Raw genomic sequence first — 23,216 nt, 5'->3', positions numbered from 1 at the left:
ACACACATTTAAAATGAATCACAGTAAAACAATGAACCAATGACAAAATAATGTTCGCTTACTTTTAGTGGTTCCCTTGTTGTTCCTATGTGTTTTCTGTTGAATTTTGCTTAATGCCACCACCCTTACCTTGTTTAAAGCAGACTCCCTAATGCTGATCCGGACTGTTTGACCCCCTACCCCCTGCTCTGTGGGGGTAGGGGGTAGGAGAAAAGGTATTATTTAATCCAACACCACCAGAACAAAAAACTGTTTCTTCTCTCGAGTTGTTAGATTGCTGAATATCTTACAGCCACCCCAAACTCAAAACACGACTTAACACAAAGTACAAATATAGTCAACTCTAATTTTAATCATTGTATTGTTTGATTACACATATGTGTTTGTTAAATACTGCTGTTTGTTTTGCCATGCTGGCATTGTGGCTCTAGAGGGTAACTGTTGGTCGGTCCACTGCTTTGGTCCAGATTGAAATATTTCAACAGCTATTGGATTGACTGCCATGGAAATTTGTACAGATATTTGTGGTCCCGAAAGGATGGAGCCTACAGATTCTGGTGGCCCCCGTACTTTTCCTCTAGTATCACCGTGAAGTCAAGATTTTGACTTATTCAATCAAATGTCTTGGCTACTACTGAATGACTTGTCATGAAATTTGGTGACATTCATGGTTCCCGCAGGATGTATCCTAATGACTTTGGTGTCCTTGACTTCCTTTATGCTAAACGGTAAAATGGTAACATGATACCCGCTAAACATCAGCATTTTAGCATGGTCATTGTGAGTATATTAGCATGCTAATTAGCATTAGCATTTCGCTCAAAGTACTGTTGTGTCTTAGTATGGCCTCATTGAGCGTCTAGCATTTCTTTTGACCCATACTTGGAATGACAAGTAAACTTGAGCTTGAATTTATTGCATTACTTTGCTTCCCGGCTGCTATGACGAAACTATTTAACAGTGACTGAGAAAGGAAGACAGGTTTCGATTCATGATGTACCAAGGCTTCACTTTGCCCTAGTCATCATCAGCGCTGATTAGACATGACTTCACCATCTCCTGCCAAACTACAAACCTGCTGCTGCACCTTGGTCATTTACACTCAACAAAAGCAGACTGACCTGGTATCCATGAGACAAATTACCAGGAATAACATTTGACCACCTTGTGTTTTTGCTGAGTAGATGGTTTGGACTGACATAAACAATATGCAAATACTTGATCTGAGAGGTCAGGATGAGTTTTTCCTCTTAGGTTTTTCTTTCAGCCAAAGGACAAAGGAGAACTAAAAGTATACAGGGGAAGTTAAATCTCTTGCAGTGTGTAGCAGAATGACTCCAACAACACTGACAGAAGGGAATTTCCTACGGAGGAGTTTTGACCTAGAATCATCCATTGTAGTCAAAACTGTCATTTGGGGTTATTTTGGTCTTGTTTTAGTGGTTACAAATATGCTTTATGTGTGTAGCGTAAATTCACAATATTTTATATTGTAATTATAGTAACAATATACAGGTAAATTTTACACAAGTTTAGAGGCCACATTTTACAGATATACATTGTATGCCAACCATGGGTAGAATATGAACTTTTGACCCTTTTTTCCCCATTCAGTTTAGTTTATATTCTGATTCTTTGGCTTCATGGTTCAGAGAATTGGGTGTTTGTACCAAATCACCGACTTACTGGTTTTATTGGGCCATCACATTAGGACTCACCATATTCCTTACTGCAAAGGAAAAGTGGTGCTGGAGACGGCGTAACAAACTTTCTCTCCTCAGCCTTCCCCCTCTCCTCGTCTGTGCGTGTGCCCCTCGTCATGTAGTAATTCCACTACGTGCACCCTTTTACGCAGCGCGCCCACATGGCGCTCCTCGGACCTCCCGGTGGGAGTGGAGAACACGAGCGTTGCAGTAGAGGGCGGGGCAGGGTGGGATGAGCCGTGAAGGGAAGAAGGGCGTGTGTCACGCGTAAAGTACGGTGAAGTACGTTCCTGGGCAGGCACATAAATATTCCGATCAAAAGAGCGGGGCGAGTGAAGAGAAGCGCTCGAAAAAAGTTTTCACAGGCTGAGGGATAATTGCTCAAGACGAAGCAGAGTTTTCACCGCTGATACAAAGAAGGATCCCCGCAGAAAAAGTAAGTCACCCCAAGTGTATTTTGTTTCTCCTAAGGGAGACGTGAAGCCAAGTGTGAACAGGCGGGGAGCGCATGAACTAACGGTTTCTCCCTTTCAAGAAGATAAAGTCTCATGTGCGGTGGAGGGTTTAGTTCTCCACAGAGAGGGAGGCTCGCATCCTGTAAAGAAAGCAAGACATTTAAGCACGTTTTCAAAAAGGACAGGCCCTATCAAAATATATAACAATCTAAAATCTCTCTTACTCCATTCACCAGGTATTTTCTCACCTTTATTGGACTTGAGCGTCCTTTCCTTTATCTCATGGTCTTTAAGCTGTGAATGAAGTTTAGCCTTGAACTTGCTGAAACTCACTTGAAATGTTTCCAGCAGTGACCCTCCCAAACTTCAAAATGTTGGTTTGCTGTTGTACCTGCTTTTTAGGCATGTTTCCATGTTCAGCAAAAAAAAACACAGTCAATCAGTTAAGGTTTTTTCCTGCCCTCGGCCCTGTTGGTCGGTGGACAACCAGCTGCACCTGATCCGTTCTCTTCTCTCAGAGACCTTAAGGATGTGAAGTGCATAGGATTTAAAGCCTTTCTTGCTTTTTCTGCATATAAAGACATTCCAGGCGTGTAATATGACATTTTTTAAATTTAATCAATTGATTAATCTTACATGGGACCAACATCAACCAGACAACAAACAAGCCCAGCCGTTCAAAGCTTGTGTTGTTTGGGAACAGCGACTTGGATTTGAAGCACTTATCTCATTGGCCAGTGGGCATACCGGCCGTGCCAGCATGCCAACACAAACCTGCTCAAGAGAAGTGCAGAGCTGCAGAGGGAGAGGGCGAATGCAGCATTTTGGAGGAGGCAGTGATAGGCAAAGCACGGAAAAAGAAGAAGAAGTGACACTTCATTTCAAGCCTGGCTGATGACTGTATTATAAATCTGTCTCAGTTTGTGCTTTAAAGTGTGAGGGTAGAGCAACGCTGCCAAAAAACTAGGCTTGTGTAATGGCTTTTCATGGCTTTAAGGGGTTGAGTGGCTGACTGACTGGCCAATTTTAGGCCACCTTAGGTGCAGTAGTGCGATAATGTGGCTTTTTTTAAAAAGCCTGTGAAGACCCAAATTACTAACAAAACAGCCTGAAAAGCTTTTTTTCAGTTGCTCTCTGTGAAAAGAATCCTTTTTTTTTTTTTTTTTTTGGCCAGTTATGCTTGTATCTTTAATTTTATCACCTATTGCCTGTGAGTGAGTAGAAAGAGGCCTAGAAACTTCATTTTATATAACGAAGTTCAATTAATTGCTCTGTAACCAGAATGCGTTGAATTCACTTAATTCACTTTGTTTTGATCTACATGTAGGCTCCTTTTTTCTAAAATTAGAAATGGAGTGACGGCAGCACAGAATGGGTCAGAGAATGTGACTTGGGTGGCGATCATGTTGCAATACATAAAACGTACCTAATCCATTGTCTGTCACGATGATAATGAATGTTTTGGCCAAATTGAATAGTTGAAAGGAGGGAAGTGTCATCTGACCAGTAAATGAACTCAGGGAAGTCACAGAGTTGAAGAATCAGAAATGAATGTAATGTCACACGCACGCGCACACACACTCTCTACACTTACACATGGATTCTGAGCCTCTGATACTGTGAGGCGCACCTCCCCTCCACCTCTTCCTCAGCTATTGTCTGCCCCCCTTGTACTTTACCACATAACTTCACAATCGCTGCCTTTTTTCCGAAACCAGCGTCCTGTTTGATACACTTGCTCCATGTGAATGTTTAACCATTAAATAAATAGTAAAGCTGCAACACTATCAAAGACTCTCACTGCTGCTTGTCTACATGAAATATGCAATGGCTTTCCTCCGATGGCAGCTCATCAACTACTTTGAGCTTTATTTTGTACAGCAGAATACTGAGGTTTAACAAAGACAACATAGTGAGAAGCACAGAGATATTACAACTGACCATTTGCTAAACCCTTCCCTCGAATAGCGATTGTCCAGCCATAGCTCAGGCTCCAACTAAGAATGGCAGTGTGTTTATCTCCTCCAACCTGAGGAGTCACAGCTACCTTCACAGCTAAGAAGCATTTCACTAGCTAACTACATTATTATTCACAGTTACAGGCTTGGAGTTAGATTTAATTAGCTAGCTCGCTACAGCTGGTAAATCTGGTAGAGACAGTTGTCCTTTCAGCCAAAAAACTCGAGGTTCGTCAGTTACAAAGTAGAAGCCAGCTTTGGTTTACTTCTGTGTTACATGGAAAACCCACTCTTTCAAAACAAGCCTACAAATTTTGAGTGTTATATCTTCCACCCGTATCAAAGTGTATGGGTGTTGTGCTAGAATGGAAAGTTTGACAGCAGTCACCAAGGGGGGCAGGGCTCAGCGAAGGGTGTTCCTAAAAATGAGTATTATAACCCCATAAACCAAACATCTCCTATAGTAATTACTTAACAATGATGCACTTCTCCTGACTTTGTGCAATTCTGCAGCTCTTTACAGTTCATGGGTGTTTTACAAGAGCCAGCAAAACTCCAATGGCGCTTTAATGTTTGGATAATGTAGATTTATTCTTGTGTGCAGTGCCACGGCCTTGTGGGACTTTTATGTTGAGATGGAGAAGTTGCAGATGGTGAGAAAAAGGAGGGAAAGAAGAAGGAGGTGAGAGGGAAAGCACCCCTCCCTCTGACTTTCATTCCAGTAAACAGCTTTTGCTTTAATTTCCCCAATGTTGATATTTGGTGAATGACATATGACCCAGTGTTCAGAAGCTGATGAAAAGGAAAGACAAATGATCTAATTCCACTGTGATTATTGGTGCACTGTATGAGGGTGGGAACATGACAGTGTGATAAATGTTCATATGATCTACAGTTCTGTACACCTACACCCACATGCACAGAAACATGCAGGGAAAGGATATTATGCTCCAACAGCTGGGGTGAGGCAGATGGAATCCAGCTGTTTGCAGGAGGCATGTTAGATTATTCGGGGAGTGTAGCTGACAAGGACAAAAGGCTAAATACCCCAGAATGCTTTGGGAAAGCGTAACGATCTAGGAGAGTGCATGTCTGGAATTTGGTAATTATGGGAAACAGTAAGAGAGAAAGTGTAATGGGTGTTTCATGATGGAGAGAAGAAAGAACTGGAGAGATTTTTTTAATAACACATGGTCTGTACAATTACACAATGTTTTTCTGTCACCATCTGCAACTCTTTCTAGGTTTGGTTTTATTTGTTTTAGTGAGTCTGAGATTTCTGCCCTCATGCCAGTACAGTTGAGATGAAAGGAATGTTGTGTGTGGGCCTCACACTGATTAAAAAAAATCATTTAGAAATTCGACAGAAATAATATTCACATTTCTCCGGAAATTTCACAGAACAAGTATTCAGCAATTCTCCAAGGACCTGTTTCTTTGGTAGGAAGTAGTTCCAATGAAAGGTCTTGGGATTTTTTCAGAGATGAAAATCTCAAACCCTGGCCAAATGAAACCCCAACTATCTGCATGGGTAGCTACTGCCAGGGGTAAGCAAGAAAATGGGTTTCTGTAATTTAAACAACTCTTTAAATGCACAAGGAGCCTCAGGGAGCATTCTTCACACTACTTGCTTATTAGTGTTTTGGTAAGCCCTTTAAACTGATCATTTACAACACATCAATATTTGGAAAAGCAGGATGATTCAATAGTCTTATCTGGGTAATTAAACAAACACAAGTGTTGGATTGGTATCTACAGTTTTATTCCTGAAACTGAAATAGCTGTTTTTATGATTTGCCTCCCAGAATGCCAAGTGAGCGGTTGACAGTAAGAGACATGTCGGACGTTGGGCGTTTCCCCGGAGGAGCCCCACCCACCAGGGTAGAGCTGACCATTCAGACAGAGGGGGAGAAGAAACAGGAAGAGGGAGGCTGTCGCCAATGGTTCAGGAAAATGTGTCCGTGCTGCTGTAAGTACCAGAGCAGCACCTCTTACGATGTTACAGAAAAGGTTGAGATGGTCAAACCCCCGGCCCCAGAGCCTGCCAAGCCAAAGCCTGAGAATGGAGAAGCAAAGGAAATGGAAGGTAATGCGATTGACTTTTAGGGTAAACTTTGGTATGAAATTGTAAGGACTAGGTTTAGTTCAACTCTCTGGACTGTTTTTGCATCATGCACATATCATGAGCACCCTTACAGATAGCAGCAGCAATACAGACAGATGCTTAAATTTGATGTTAAACTCCCTCTCTCAGAAATAAATTTTTTGGTGTGTTCGGTGGACCTGCTGAGCTCCAAGACCGGTCAGAACAGAAAGGAGCACCACACCGACCTGTATCACAGCGACGAACTAATCATCCGCAGAGGACAGACCTTCCAGATTCAGTTGGAGTTTAACAGGCCCTTCAATGCTGACACTGACAAGCTGCATCTGGACCTGAAGACAGGTATGAGACGAACAGATTGTTGGTGTCTGTCATCATATTTTCCTGCTTGTACCGAAGGGTTAGTATACTATTTAGGAAAGTAGCTGCTGAGTTGGGGGCAATAGATGGTTAAGGGATTAATAAAACATATCGTAGAATATCGCAGGGGACTGGATCAAATTGCCTAATGCAGAAAAGGGCACTTGTGTTGCCCGTACATTCCGAAACAAAGCCGGTGCTGTGCCTCATGAAGTGGGGCACAGTGTAGTGGCAGGAAAACGGTGATTCAACACTGAAACAATAGGAAAAGAAAAATAATACCATATATTGATAAAGCTCAAGCTGGCAAACCAGCCATTTAACATTACAATTAGACAGATTAAAAAAAGAATAAATAAGATTGACACAGCAGAGGCCAAGATAGCCCAATTCTTAGTTCCTAGTATGGATCAAGCGTTATAAACACTGGATCCTACATTTCCCATAATGCAACTGCAGACATCCGTCCCTAGAAAAACTCATTTCAGCCTCTGTTGCAAACAGGGCAGCCAGCGAAAATGTCATTATTTTCACTGCCATTAGGCAGGGGTACACTCTGGGGTGAAGTGTGTTATGTACCTTAGTTCTTTTGATGACTCTGCCGTGGCACCGCAGGACACTCAACTTAACTGATGGACGATGAAAGCGAGAGCTCGAATGTAAAACCCACCCACAAAGGAATGTGACAGGTCCACTTATCGCGCAAGGAGAGAATCATCATGATGCTCTGTCTTTTCGCTTTTAAAAAAAAGCGAGAGATATTGGGATATTGTCTATAATTTGCCGGCGTCTCTGCCTTATAACTCCCCATTTCTATCTGACTCAAACCCTAAGTTTGTAATGCACACTTTCTGTTAGAAATTTGAAGGCTCAAGCCCAATTCAAGATATTATTATTTCTCAGACTTAAGAAAGCTCTTGTAGACCAGTGGTTCCTAACTAGGAGTACCCCAGGGAGGGTACTTCAGCAATTGCCAGGGGGTACGTGGAAAGATTGAAAAGCACCTCAATTCATTGTATAACAGAAATGACGTTAAGGAGGTCTAAATAGTTTGCTAAAAGTAATGGATAAATACCTAAAATAGCTCGAAGTAATGGATAAACAGTTGAAACAGTTAAATGTAATGAACATATATTTGAAATAGATAAAAGTAATAGATAAACAGTTGAAATTTTTAGCTAAGAGCAATGGATACATTATGAAACAGCTAAAAATAGCTAATACATTAAATAATATGTAAATAAATTGTGAAATAGCTAAAAGTAATGGATAAACAGTTGAACTAGTTAACTAAGCAACACATAAATAGTTGAAATAGTGAAACGTATTCAATAATAAATGAAAAAATAAAGTAAAGGAAATAGTTAGAGTTAAAACATCCGAAATAGTGAGCAGAAAATGATGGATAAATGGTTGAAATGTCTAGCTTTTACTGTTGTAGAAATGCAAACTTGGCCTTAACCGATTATTGATTCAATTCAAAACCTTATTGCTTTGTATAAATAACATGTTAAACACCATGAAATCTAAAATCCATGCAAATGTACACATTTGGAACATGATGGGTGGTGTCGGTTCATGTGACAGGGGTGTTTTTTCGCGCATTTAGTCCATTATAAATAAACTGATATAAATTGCGTAAAATTGGTGGAGGGGTTTAACAATATTCACTGCAAACCCATATGAAACAAAGAAAAACAAACCACAGAATCAAAAAAAAGCCCAGGAAATGTGGTCAGAATACTATGCATAACTAGCACATTCAAATCACGCAGCAGTTAAGCCTTCGCTACACCACAAGCTTTGGATTCCACCTACCAGCCCAGTGTTAACAGTTTACAGGCACCATGACACCAGATGCCTCCCTTTGGTATTTACAGGCCTCACACTGCAACAATCCACTGCACCCTTGGGAATAAATGGCCATTACATCACCGCAGAGAAGTGATATGGTGTGACTTGCTGCTTAAAATGTTACATGCTAGGACGGGAGGAGAAAAAGAATCAACACACAAAACTATCTGAGCTATCCACATTACACATACTCGTTGCCATTGCTTTCACAGGCGCATTTGAAGTGAAAAGGCTTTAAGTGTTGCACTAAAGGCAGGGCTTTGTATCATTATCTTTCTAAGCTTGTCTTTTGTTCAACTAGGAACCTGAATAAAGATTCAGAGTCTATTTTCAATAAAGGTGATGTCGTTCCAGCAGATAAGAGGCAGTGTTTTTCATTGATTTCCGTTTCAAAAAATACTCAGAGGTAACAGAGGAAGGATGTGAAGTCCTGGACGCGGTCAGATGGAGAACAATGGTTTCTTGGTAAACTCCATACTGAGCTTCTGCCAATAGCCGCTGAAGACCAGCAGGGTGCCACAAAGCACATACCTCAGAGGAAAGCATCCAATAAGGCTTAATCCAGCTAGTGGGATAGAATGAACTTGAATACAACCATCTTCTTGAAGAGAAAGTTTGTACAAAGTTGTTTTAGCTTTTTTGGAGTCTGTTGGCCCTTGGCAAAACATCAAGTCACATAAAAAGGAACATCTAGGTTGTTGTGAGATAAAGCAGGAACAAATGTGTGTGACTGCCTGCAGGGATGTGTGTCTTGTCCAGTATTGGAGGCTTTCCAGACCCAGAATTTTGTGTACTCAGAGAAACCATGCACAGCGCGGGTGAGAGACTGTGATGCATATGGGGTTTACAGTTTGGCTGGTTTGTGTCAACCATTGTGAGAACAGACTAACAAATACTGTGACAAGAATAATAAAGTTTACTCTGTGCCCAACTATATGTTGCAATGAAGTCCTTCTACCTCCATGGCTGCTATCTAACTTTATTTAATCCACATTTCCAAGGGTAGCAGAGAATCAGAAATTTTCTTTTAAACATGTAAAGCAAAGTGAGATTCAAGGATACTTTTGATTGCACTAAAAAACACAAAATGAACAAAAATGATGCTCATACGCACACTCTCTCTGGGCTGCAACAGTTTTTTAGCAGATGAACTGTAACAGAAGTATTTCAATTTGTTCTGCCATCAAAGGTTTATTCATTTCAAATAAAATAATCTGCACGTTACTTCAAAAGACAGCATAGATCATACAGTACCACCTAAAAGCATGACATGAAATGCATTGCATTACAAAAGGTTTTTGTTCATGAAAAAATGTTTTGTAGTGTTTCTTCTTGATTGGTGCATTCTGGTACAAGATGACTCAAATATAACCTGTCTGGTGTAGGTTCCCTGCCCATGGTTTCCAAAGGCACCCACGTCATCGTTCCACTCGTGGATCACCTGGAAGATGAACGCTGGGAGGCAAAAATCGTAGAGCAGAAGGTCAACAAGATCAAGCTGTCCGTCAACTCGCCAGCCAATGCTGTGATCGGCCTGTACGGGCTCAGCGTGACAACTTTTTCTCTAAAGGGCGAGGCCGCAGCTACTCACAACTCCAAAAAGTCCATCGTCATGCTCTTCAACCCTTGGTGTGAAGGTAAGAGGTTTTACATGAACTGAGGACGGGAATGTGAAAAAGAGGAAGAAAAGATAAGTAAAAGGTGTTACAGGTGATAAGAGGAGAAATTTGTAGGAAGAAAAGACAGTGTGAAATAACATGTCTGGAATGAATTATTTTCTATCTGGCTTAATATTAGGTTTGAGGCAGAATATCTTCAAAAAGTCAATATTTTTTAGCAGAAACACTGCGTGATCGAGCCCAACTGCCAGGAAAGATGTTCCGGGAACATAGCTGCTGTATAAGAGCATCATCTTTCTGATAGCAAATACTGGCACAAAGTATGGTAGATGTCTGTTCAGCCTGCTAATCTCTGAGAGGAGTGCTGATATAATGTTACACATCGGGGAGAAAGGCCAACTCGATCCATGTTGCTGTCCGTCAAGTAGCTACAGCGTGACCCTGTGTGTAATGGGAGTTATGTAACTCCACTGGCTACGATCTAAGACAGCTGGCACGCTTGGTTATGCTACTTAAGCACAATGTTGAACTATGTTTGTGACCAAAACATTTTGTGTGTAAAATGAAAAAGACCTTCAGTGGCCTCATTTATCAAATGTTTGCACATACAGATATTATTTTTAACCTTTACTTACAGTATGTGTAAATCAAACACTTTTGTGAGGTATTTTCAGTATTTTCTTATTTTCAAAATATTCATAGAACAAAGAGTTCCATCTAGGTCTTTGAATGAAGCATACTTAGATTACAGTAGTTAAACCTGCGTGAAATTATTTTTTTGGCCACTTGAAACAAGATGTAAACATATCGTTGACATATTGTCACCTTTTAAGTTGGTATGGTAAACTGTCGCCTGTTTATACATACCAGCAGAGCAATGTTGGCGTTCATTTGGAGTGTGTCTGATGACCCGCTGAATATTAGCCCAATACGCACTCTCCTTTTGGCTAGGGACTGGTTTCACAAACATAGACTTACTGTGGCTCAGGTCTAACTAATACTCTAGATGGACATCTGAATGTATCCTTTGTACAAAACTGTCTAGTTCCTGGCTCTCTTTAGTAGGAATACTTTTCCATGAATTATGGGTAAATTAAGGCTTTTTTTCAAACAAAAACACATGGCTGACCAAGTAAAGACATCAAACAGCTCAGCTCCTGTCAAAAAAAAAAAAAACTGAAAAAACTGAAAAGCATAACAATACAGTAAACTTCCAGTAGCATAAAATTTCAACGCAATACAGACCTGCGGAGCTGAGATGGTGTGGCTTCTTACTGTGGTAGGGCCCAGTACTTCTGTGAACTCGTTTCCCTGGGTAAACGAAAACAACGGACAATGTCCTCTCTGCTGTAAATTTCCAACAAGGTACTGTGCTCTCTCCAACATCACCTTCTCATTGCTTGTTCCACAACATTGTTAGCAAACCACAAATTATGAGCCATGTTTTCCTCTTTTTTTGTCATTTGGTGTCACTGATTTTTACTAAGGAAACATGGCTCTTATGCCGCGTTCTCATCATATCATTGATACTGTAATCACCAGTTTCCCACTTGTAAATACCGTTCACCTCATCCTCCGAGTCATAATTAAATGAGAAAAGAATTCTGGGAACCAGAATACAGTTTTTCTGAAAGTTTCTATATAGCTGACTTTGCGCTAATAAGTACAGCAGTGCCGCCAAAGTCTGTTAAAGTTAAATAGATGCTGAAATTTAGTAGATATAGTGCTTTATCGAACAAGCATAGTATTTTTAACCTATTACGTCCAACTCTTCAGTAAAACAACTGTCACTCAGCGTTGTTACTTTCTGTGCAAATTACACTCCTGTATTGTAGCCATTCATATGTTATTAGCAGACAATTTGCTCGCTACGTAATATGATATTCTTTGAAGAAATGTAGCGTTTGTGTCTTTGTGTCTTGTTTTTTTTTAGTGTTTATTGATTAAGACAGCTGGAATCTTCAGTAATGACAGAGAAGCTGTAGCCAAAGCTGACAGCTGACATCTTGTGTTGTCCGATGATGTGAACACTCACAAGTCGTAAACATGGGAATCTATCCCATCATTATTTTCCCTCCTGCATGATGTGAACGCGGCATAAGATTTGAAGTAGCCTGGGGTAGAGCGGCTTACTTTTCAGAATAAGAAAGTCTTTATTTTTGCGAAAATTGCATTGGACTTATCTAAGAGCAAAATGACGACTGGCCCAACACTGCAGATCAGTCTAAAATATATTTGTGAAACCGGACCCTGGTCTTGGTCTTGACAAAAATATTTGGCTCTTTAGCTGCTAAATACCACGTCACCGGCTAGTTGCTGTTGTTTAGTGCGGGACAGGTAGTATACATTGGGTTTTTAGAGCTTTTATATTAATAAAAATAGCTACCTAGTGTGCCTAGAAATAATGCTGATTAGAACGGTAAGAGTGAACCAAAACAATAAAGCCGTGGGCCATAAAATGAAAACAATGAGCAGAAAGACGTTAAAATGTTCTGTAGAGCTAAGTGGAACTGCAGAGTCAGGGGATAATAATCTGTGGGTTTGTCGCTACATGCAGCGCCTTCCACGTATTTATAGTCATTTAATCCACTGGTAATTGAAAAATATTGATTATAATAGCTTTAAGCTACGTTTGTGACCAAAACATGGTAGCCCCTTGTGTAAAATAAAACAGACTGGGCCTCATTAATAAAGTATTTTACACTCAGATATCATTTTTAACCATTGCTTATGAACATATGAAAAACTTTTGAGGAGTTTAGTATTTACGTATTTCCAAAATGTCATCATTTAAAAAGTAAATAGAGGTCATTCTTGTTGTTTTTAATTATGTGTAGTGATCATTCTCTTATTCACTTAAAAAGCATAAGGAAAGGAGGTCCATTATTTTCCTGAGTTTCTTTCGGAGTTTGCTGAGCACTGCCAACTATCCACACAGGATATTTGACAGAAAAGGAGTGTATGTGCAACACGGCAAAATAAAAAAACGTAGACCGGAATTTTTTTAAAAGAAGGTCTGTCTTTCATTATGTGGTTGCTGTTTTTGGATGCATGCCAAATTTCCTCTTCCCTCTTTCAATTTCTTATTCCCAAGACCAATTCCTCACGCACAGACAAGTCAAAATCCTACAATTACTGTATAAAATGCCTCGGGGTGAGCTTAGAGTACTGCTGCAGCTGGTGACAACCTGTTCTCTCCCTTGCTTTTACTACCTCCATGTGTAATTCCTGCCTCTGTATGCCTCTCCCACCCAGTCTCCTCCCACCTTGCTATCTGCTGACCTGACATTCACTCCGTTGCCCCACTGCTCTGTTCTGAGGCCTCCTCCTCCTACTTCATCCTGTGTGTTTCTGTTTTGCTGTACATTCCAGTAATATTCAGTAAGAAGTGAAGACCACAATTTTCATACTATCACCTTTGCTTCCCTATACTTTCTCCTTTAAAATCTCAAGACCTTCTGTTATACTCCACTCTCTCTCCCTCCTCCTTTCCCACCCAAGCATAACTTCCCCTCTTTCTCTCAGTCAACCCTCTTGACTTTGCTAATCTCCTTTTACTTGTTTTTTCTCATGTCCATCTTGAAAACTGATAATTTTACTGAATTCTCTTTCTCTCTCTTTGTCATTCTACTTTTCCCCACTGACCGGTAACAACAGAGGACACGGCAAGAGATAAAGAGTTCTAAAAAGAGAGACTCATTTTTGTGAAGCTCAAGTCAGTGGTGCACGCCCAACTCTGTAATGCTGATGTCACTCAAAGCAGACTATTTCCCATAAATGAGTGTGGGCCCCACTGCAAGGTCCATGAAGTCATTGTGTTTCTTAACCATTTCCTGGCCCTGGAGACTCTGTCACTAATTTTTGAAAAAAAAATCACATTCTTAAGGGGTTTAGTCATTTAAGGGAGGGACAAAGCATGGATTCTAGGTCACTTTCACAGACAGGAAATAACCCTCTATCGTTTAAAGAAATCCTACAGTTCTATAGGAAAAAAACGGTGCCCCTGAATTTATTTAATGTTGCTGGTTTAATAGAATCTTACAGATAACTGTATCTGTATGTTTCAGTAAAGAAAACGTGTATATACAACATAGGAAGAAACACAGCATTATCAGAATAGTTCTGTAAGTATTATGATGAAATTATCATACATAGATATAATTTTGTCATGTCTTTCCAGAGGACACGGTGTTCCTGGATGACGAGGAGGAGAGGAAGGAGTATGTGCTGAATGACATCGGGAGGATTTACTATGGCACAGAGAAACAAATCGGTGCCCGCACATGGAACTTTGGGCAGGTATGGACTAGCAAGACACTCAGCACTTTTGTTCCTTCTGTAAATCTTTAATAAAAACAATGCTTTAAAAAATGTTTAGTAGTTCTCTAAAACAGCTGGGCAGAATGGAGCTCAACTGTATGGCTCACAGGATAAAATATATCAGGCTTTAGCTACACAGGCAATGCTTGTTGGTAGAATCAAATCCTTGCTGGTTTTGGTCTTTTCATGGGATTTGTTGACACTAAGACAAATATAGAATATCACCAGAATAAACCTTTAATTGTGAAGCTTATTATCCAACTGTGCTGAAAACAAATGGGAATGTCTTTTAATGTTTCATTGTTAGAAGCTATCTGTAAGCTATCTCTATCTTTTCAATGTTGCGGTTTTCTAAAAAATGGCCAATCCCCATTTGAATTAGCGATTTTCTTGATTAATAATTTGTGTTTTTTTCTCTGTAGTTTCATGAAGGGATCCTGGATGCGTGTCTGTTCATCCTGGAGAAGAGTGACATGCCTCCATCTGGTCGAGGGGATCCTGTCAACGTGGTCAGGGTCATATCTGCCATGGTAAGCGGTTATATGAATATATGGATCGTGTAAGCAAAATAAATGAATTAATAAAGTCAGAATTTTAGAAATACTGAGGTCAAAAGTCCAATTCCCTTCAACAGTCATATTATTTTATATATACAGCAGGGAATGCTATTTTAAGGCATTCTTAAACTTTGCCAGGTATAAAATTCTGGTAACACTATACTGAGTACCTAAGTTGTTGGCCTGAAAGTAGTGCAATTTAAAGGGAAACTACCAATTTTACACATCAAAGCCTGTTAATAGGACTTGGGGTGTCCAGCTACATGTGTTAAAGTCAGTTGGGGCTGAAGACTACAAGTTTGGTAATGAAAAAACTTGTAACTAGTATTGTGGAAATAAGTGAACTTGCCAGTTGACTGCTCCTCTTCTCTGCTTGAGGCTAGCGGCCCAAGGCTACATTAGCTGTTACTAGCATAACACACCCAAATGTCAGAGTGAACTGTCAGTGATCTAGTTGCATTTTGGGTAATGTAGGTGCCTAGTCTTGACAAGGAAGCAGAATGTGTAGAATAAAAAAGATGATAGCTCTGCTTCTGCTGCAGCGGTTTTTTTTAAATCATTTTAATGGCAGATGTAAGTGATTATGTCACCATCATCTTTTCAGATAAATGCTCAGGACGACTTTGGGGTTCTGGTTGGGAACTGGTCTGGGAATTACTCTGATGGGGTCTCTCCTAGTGCGTGGAGCAGCAGTGTAGAGATCCTGAGGGAATACCACTCCACCGATGGCACGCCTGTGTCATATGGACAGTGCTGGGTCTTTTCTGGGGTCACTACAACAGGTGAGCGTGTGAAAAAATAAGAAAGAGAGAGCATGTGATGGTGTGTTTATTGAGACAGGCGGGAGCTCAGCTGGTGGTGGAAAGTTATATGGTAGTAGGCATACGAAGAGACTATGTGTGCACTATGTTTGTGTGTGTTCATGTGCAGTGCCAAAGAGGATATCCTAGAGTGTTGTGTTATCCATTACAACTCACTGCAAATGATCATGATACCAACTTTCTGTCTATCAGGCCCTTTTGTTCAGCTCTCACTGCTCTGAAACAGAGCATTTCATTCATAGTGAGCATGTGCATGCAGAGTCCCTCACTTGATAGCTAGCGGACCTTAGCATATTGCATCGCCCCTGATAGCAAGACGTAGCTCATATACACCCTCAATGCCTTGCACTGGCATTCCTATCATACCTCCAACTTTTGTCACAGATAGAGCCACACGTGTTGCTTTCATTCATCCAGGTTAATAAAGTTCCATGGGACCATGCAAATGCCATCTTTGTAGAAATGTGAATTCTGTTCGCTCAAGTCTTAGCATCTGGGAACATTCAACTATTAAATGACCTTGTAAATTCAGTCTGAATTAATCCATTTCTGTGCGTCTTTGTTTCCAGTGCTGCGGTGTCTTGGTGTACCCACCTGCAGTGTGACCAACTTCCAGTCTGCTCATGATACTGATGTGTCGCTCACTACAGATGTGTATTTTGATGAGAATTTGCAGCCGATTGACTACCTCAATAGTGACTCTGTCTGGTAAGATGTGTAACTTTACATGGACAGGACACCCTGCTAGGAAATTTGCTTGCGGCTAAATCCATACCTTAGGAATGCACCATATATTTAGATCTGCTCCGAAAGCAGTCCCCTCTAACTTGACACCCCAGAGATGTTATGCTCTTTCAAATATCTACAACTCCTCTGAGACTGCTGAGGCTAATCTGGTATCTATCTGCTATCTGGTGGTACTGTGTCCTTAGAATGATGGGTGCGATTTCCTGTTCCTTCTTGCTGGGTTTTTACACCTTTCTCTGATAAATACGAAGCAAAAATACGCCTGGCACGTTTTGCAGCGTAGCTAAATGTAGCAATGTTAGCCGGCTTCATCTGTGTCAATAATTTCTGTTTAATTTTTTAAACTCCATACCTGCTAATTCTTGATGATTTTTTACAACATTTTATCGATGCTCGCTCCACAAATGCTTGATACCACTTTTGCCCACCTTGCACACCTGTTCATAAAGATTTAGTAACACAAATAAGAAATTAATATGCTTCTAAAAGGTATATTTGAAGAATATACTATGTAATCTTTAAGGAACAGTTCTAAGTTTGGAGATGATTTAATACGCCCTTCTTGCTGAGAGTTAGATGAGAAGATTGATACCACTCTTGTATTTCTCTGTTAAATATGAAGCTAATCATGAGACGATTACCTTAGCTTAATGTAAGAAACCAGAAACAGGGAAGACACAGCTGGCTGGCTCCCAAAATGTCAAACTGTTCCCCTAAAAGCAACCTCAAATTAAAACATCTCAATCCCAATCCTAAGGAATTTCCACGTATGGAATAACTGCTGGATGGCCAGACCAGACCTACCTCCTGGTAATGGAGGCTGGCAGGCTGTTGACTCTACTCCCCAGGAAACGAGTCAGGGCACCTTCCGCTGCGGCCCTGCGTCTGTCAACGCTATCCGCTCCGGCCAGGTCTACCTCAAACACGACACGCCTTTTGTTTTCGCTGAGGTGAGTGCTATAAATTGGCAAGTGAAGGGAGATCTTTGTTATTTAGTTCCCTCTAAATTCATTTTGATTGTTCATTATCAAAGTGAGAGAAAGGTAGTCAAACTAAATTGCTGGGATTAAGGATTTGAAAAGGTGTTCTTTGGCGCTGGAATAACTAGGAATAAATTGTGAATTTTTCAGATGTAATTGATATAATTTAGCGCTTCTCCGCAGACACCTTCACTAGTAGCATCCATTGTTTTTAAATGGGGACCACTTTCTGGGGTCCCTGATTCTTGCCTGACCAAGAACAAAACACACCCATGTTATTCACAAGAGAAGTGAAAATTCATATCTTTCCAATACTACGAAGAAAAGACAAATAATAAATAACAGTAACAATACTTTGGTTCAACTTCAACATCACTCTGAAAAGCAATCTTCTCATGAACGCCAATGTTTGAGCTTATAATGATTGTTTTGCCTGTCTTTCCTATCAGGTCAACAGTGATAAGATCTACTGGCAGAGGAACCGGGATGGTACTTTTAGCCAGTTCCACAGTGAAAAGAAATCTGTTGGCCACTGTATCAGCACCAAAGCAGTGGGCTCTGACGAGCGGGCAGACATCACGCACCTGTACAAACACCAAGAAGGTACTGGAAACCATATTGCACTTTGCTAACTGCAGTTCTACCTTAGATCGATGTTGCCGACACAGACAGTCATTTCAACACTTCTTGGAACGATTACAATGTAATGATATACCTGCTTTTCACAATATTAAAACGTGTCTCTGTTTGCTTTGTTTGGAAAAACAGGATGCCATATCTCTTGTTTCCGTCAATAAATCCTGAAACCTCAGACAGAATGAGGTGCACTCACCTTCTCTTCTCTACCAGGTTCAGAAGAGGAACGCATTGCTGTGGAGACTGCAAGTCGCTATGGCAGCAAGCCAGACGTCTACTCCACACCCATGGCAGAGGACGTGAGGGTGGAGGTGAAGATGGAGGGCGAGGGGCCCAGGATGGGTGCTGATGCCAAGCTGAACATCTTGGTTAAGAACCTGAGCTCACAGCCTCGTCAGACAACACTGCACAGCCAGGTGGCCGTCATGTACTACACCGGTGTGCTTAAGGGCACCATCAAGAAGGAGGAGATGCCTGTGGAACTTTTGCCCAATGAAGGTTGGCTTTCCACTAAGCTTTAAAGCTGCTATTTTATACTAAAAAATGATCAAATTATTATGTGTATGCTCCTTTATTGCTTGGTGTTTGCTAATAGTTAGCCATATCACTTGCACAGCTTGTTTCTGCTGCTCCCAAAAAGCAGCCAAAAAGATCAGTTCAAGATTTAAACCAAACGAATGTAACTTTTGCTGAACAGCAACCACTATGGCCACAAGTGACAGTGACAAGTGACAAGTGTTGAAGAGTCATTAAGTCAGTGAACTGAGTGTGCTACACAGCAATATCTAGATAAAGTCAGCTAACACCATATGCTACTGGTCATACCAGACCAAGGCAAACCCCTGAGTATACTGAATTGAGCAAAGGGTGTGTTTCATCATGAACCTAACATTTTTTTGTAAGAGGAAGATTGTTATTTCTTGTGACATACGGAACTCTCACTTTAATGCAATTTATTGAACTGCAACGTTTGGGTTAACTTTGCTAATATACAACTGAATGCCAGTGAATCCTGAGTTTGACAGAAGTCTAGGGTATGATTTGGTGATATAGCCAAATTTAATTTTTCTCACATTGTGGGTTTAGTGGAGTCAGGTCAAAGGGTCAAGGATTCAAAAATCTGTTAGATTGCATCATGGGATATACAATGGAAAAAATAGCTAGCAAATGTGTTAGTTCTTAAATCATCTCAATCTCAATCTCAAATACACTTCTCTGCTTTCTTTTGGAGAGACAGACGAGAAGATTGATACCACTGTTATTACAGTGCACTAAATTTGAAACTACAGCCAACAGCCGGTTACCTTAGCTAAGCTAACTAACAAAACCTGAAACAATTTTAATTTTTACACTTTTGGTTTTGCTCAGATTAAACAAACAAGATATAACGTGTTAATTAGTGAGCTTTAGAGGTGCTGGTAGGTCGATTTTGTTACCTTTGGACAGAGCTTGGCTAGCTGTTTCCAGTCTTAATACTAAGATAGTAAGCTAATAATTTAAAAGAAAGTAAAAGTTGCATAGTAAAATGCTGAATATTGCGTACAACCTATTTTCTATATCTTTTCACACAGAAAAGACCATTGAGTGGTTGTTGCCCTACCAGCAGTACCAAGATCAGCTGGTGGATCAGGCAGCCCTGATGTTGACCCTGTCTGGAAGAGTCAGTCAGACCCAGCAAGTGTTAGCCAACCAGACCACTTTCAGGCTCCGTACGCCTGACCTCAACATCACGGTAGGTTTTTGATTGGCATTTAACAGTTCATTTAGCAGAGTTAGCACCGCATTGTTATGATAGCATTGTTCCTGTTTTTTGAGCTTACCTCCAATGTAAGACTTTGTTCACTCTGAAAATATTAGAAAACATTTTGTTAAACCATTGTGACTTTCTTGGAATTCATGTCTGGCAGCCTTTGGGAGAAGCTGTGGTTGGTAAGGAGATGGCAGCAAAGATCACCTTCACCAACCCCCTGCCACGTACACTAAAGGACGTGGTGTTTAGAGTGGAAGGCCTGGGTCTACAGAAGGGCCATGAAGTGATTATAGGGTAAGAACATGAGACATCAGCCTCTCTTTGTGCCCCCCCCACATTTCCCCCATACTTTCCTACTCCAGGCTAATATTTCTCTCTTCTTCTTGTCCCTCTCAGTGACGTCGGTAGTCACTCCACAGTGACATTGACCGAGCACTTCACCCCCACCCAGCCCGGAGCCAGGAAGCTGGTGGCATCTCTTGACTGTAAACAGCTCACGCAAGTGCATGGAGTGGCTGATATCGTCGTTCTTGAACAATGAGAGGGAGCTAATGACATCACTCTTGCCATATGAAAGATAAACTGAAAGCCTCTAATTATATACAGTCTATCTTAAACTACTGTATCTTGTTTATTTTATACAACAAAATTTTAATTTTGATATTTTTAAAACTATGAATGGACAATTAACAACTGTAGCATTATCAGTATTATTTTTTTAAGTTGAAATAACATAAATTCAGACTTCTCTAAAAAGCTAGGATGCTAAACCTGTGATGAAAAAGTATGCAAACCAAGTACTTTAATTAACAAGCATTCAGATGTTGAAGTTAATGTCAGATTACCTAGACTGTTAATACATTAGTCTATTTCAAGACACTGAACAAAGCATGTAAAAGTCCAGTCAGGTCAATCACATTTTGTTATCATGAAAATACTGTATGTCTATTATACATGTAGCTTCTCATAAGGTGAAAAAAAAGTATGTGAAAATTATTTTCTGACATGATGAACCTAACATGGCTTAAATGAAGAAAGTTTACTGTAAAATGTTTTGAAAGGGAATGATGCTGAAATTGGCATTGACATTTTGCAAAGGCCACATGGCATATCCCCTGTTATTTCTGTTACATTTGACTGACCATTTTGTAAAAGTTTATAGCCATTTTTCCATACCAATTACCATTGTAGATTTGAAAAAATGAAATCGACAAGGACATGGCCAAAAGGTTATGTCAGTCATCCTACGGAATACAAATTCATAATGCCTCCTTTATTTTTTAAACCCACAAATCAGCACTTGTAAAAACTGAAACGTCTCCATTTGCAGAATGCAGACCTAAATGCTCCTTGTGGATGAACTTTGCCAGATCTTGCTCTTAATGTCTTGTGTGTATATCTCTGTCGTATGTGTATAATCACAGACATCAGCTTTACTGTATCTTGCAATTTACCTGCAACATTGGGCTTTCCTCTGCTGTGATTTGCAGCAAACCATTTGACCTTGTGGCCTTAATTCACCTTAGCGTTACTAGTTGTAGTCTGTTTAACTTCAGCACTCAAAGTACAATGTGAAGGAACTATTTTAATAACATTCAACTATTTATCTACTTTATCTACCTTGACTATTTTTTGTCTTGTCTGTGTTGTGTTGGTAATAAAACTTCCACTGAAATGGTGGCCTGACTAATAATAGAGTTATGTTCTGTCTCCATACATTGTTGGAGAAGCCTTTACTGCTCAAGAGGGCAGACAGAGCGAACTGATCTAATCCACAGATCAGAGAGGAGGCAAGTGTCAGTCTGTGAATTTCCATTTCTGCGGTATCCTTGCAATGGGAAAAAAAATGTGTGTTGCTTTAGGGATAACTTAATAGTGAGTCATTTCAACTGTAGAGCTTGACGCACGTGGCACACCTTTGCTACATCAAACCATTTAACATACTGATTTCCGACATATTTAGGCACATTTCAAAGCACTGATTACATTTTATCTTTGACCTATATACTCCACTAAGGTTGTTCTTTCTCTTCTCTGACATGCTGTGGTCAACGATGATTGATAGTTACGACCAAGCTATACAGGTTAGATAGGCTTGTCTAGATAGGTTAGATAGGCTTGCCATATTCTCTGATCCGTCTGATTTGTTTTTCTTCCCTGCGTTTTCTTCATTGCATAATGTAGTGCTGGGGTCTGTCTATTGACTGACTGTACATTAGCTGCAGTCTTTTAAGGCATACTTATGCATAACTTAGAGGGCAGTGGTGGAATATAACTAGGTATGTTTACTTTTGTAGTGTAGTACAATTTTGAGGTTATTGTACTTGAGTCTTTGAAATCACCGAAACTGGAGATACATGTTTTTTTTCTCTGCACAGCGACAGCACTCACAAAGACTGTCAGTTGCCTGGAGAACATTTAGTGCTTTAAGTTATTTTTGTTTCTTATACTTCTATATATACTATACTGTATACTTACCTCTTCTGTGCTTCTACTTTTAATTTTGCATGCAACTTGTAATGGAGTGTTTTTACATTGCTATTTTACTAATAGAAGATCTGAAAACATCTTCCACCCCTAATAGGGACACAAAGTAAAATAATTGAACATATGATGCAAAGCACAGGCAGCAGCAGTAGAATTAGGCTCAGTATTTCTACTCAGGTACTGTATTGAAATACAATTATAAAATAATTGCTTTAATTGAATATCTCCATCTTATGGTACTTTAATAACCTTTAATTGTACATTGTTAATTAAACTAAGCAACAGTATATAAAATAGTTATATTAAGTAAAAATGCGGTTCGATTTTTCTAACGTAATGACAGAGGCTGCTCTGCCTGCATTATGAGTACTTCTGAAATATATATTGCTGATAATGTTTATGTTGTTTTATTTAAGCAGCATTTTGAATGCAGGGCTTCCACCATCCATCTCCCACAGCTAACAGGCAGAAAACTAGCGCTCCGTAAACCTCATAGAAATGTCACTTGTTACTGAACTCTGCTGGTTGGGTCACAAAGTGCATCACACGTAGATTTCGATAGTAGCAGAGCTATGGCGTTTTCATTGGTCTCAAAGTCCGCGCGCGTAAAATCCTCCCTCGCGAGGGAGCATTTCTAATCAAACGACATATAATAAGAACTATAGTTACATTCATACACAATTTTACACTAATCAAGTGACCAACATTGTTCTTATGACGCTATTTGGCCTCTGTGCCGTGGCTATTCAGTGCAAAATACATCATTAGTTCAGGAAACAAATAGGCAACAGAAAAAAACTGAACAAAAATGTAGAATAAATAAAGTTTTAAAAAAATCAAGGAATTAAACAAAACAGAAAACAAC

General features: G+C 40.1%; 1 protein-coding gene across 1 annotated transcript; it reads left to right on the top strand.

Annotated features, from left to right (window-relative positions):
• The first annotated feature begins 1,975 nt into the window (after positions 1 to 1,975).
• Positions 1,976 to 21,546, top strand: tgm1l1 (transglutaminase 1 like 1). Its single transcript, XM_040143435.1, has 14 exons — positions 1,976 to 2,139; positions 5,922 to 6,202; positions 6,371 to 6,562; positions 9,820 to 10,071; positions 14,234 to 14,352; positions 14,796 to 14,903; positions 15,535 to 15,712; positions 16,321 to 16,459; positions 17,256 to 17,448; positions 17,928 to 18,081; positions 18,328 to 18,612; positions 19,686 to 19,846; positions 20,022 to 20,158; positions 20,261 to 21,546. Exons 2-14 carry the CDS (start codon positions 5,923 to 5,925, stop codon positions 20,403 to 20,405), a joined length of 2,343 nt encoding a protein of 780 aa, XP_039999369.1. The 5' UTR covers positions 1,976 to 2,139; position 5,922; the 3' UTR covers positions 20,406 to 21,546.
• Positions 21,547 to 23,216: the final 1,670 nt, after the last annotated feature.

The sequence above is a fragment of the Xiphias gladius genome, chromosome 14 (assembly GCF_016859285.1).
Source record: "Xiphias gladius isolate SHS-SW01 ecotype Sanya breed wild chromosome 14, ASM1685928v1, whole genome shotgun sequence".
Taxonomy (NCBI): Eukaryota; Metazoa; Chordata; class Actinopteri; order Istiophoriformes; family Xiphiidae; genus Xiphias; species Xiphias gladius.
The sequence above is the reverse complement of the archived record's forward strand: the minus strand, read 5'-3'. Positions and strand labels throughout refer to the sequence as shown.

Excerpts from the sequence above, each read along its gene's own strand:
- tgm1l1 (XM_040143435.1), top strand. The coding sequence starts at position 5,923 with ATGCCAAGTGAGCGGTTGACAGTAAGAGACATGTCGGACGTTGGGCGT. Across the intron at positions 6,203-6,370 it reads AGAAGCAAAGGAAATGGAAG|AAATAAATTTTTTGGTGTGT; the intron begins GTAATGCGATTG and ends TCCCTCTCTCAG. Across the intron at positions 10,072-14,233 it reads CTTCAACCCTTGGTGTGAAG|AGGACACGGTGTTCCTGGAT; the intron begins GTAAGAGGTTTT and ends ATGTCTTTCCAG.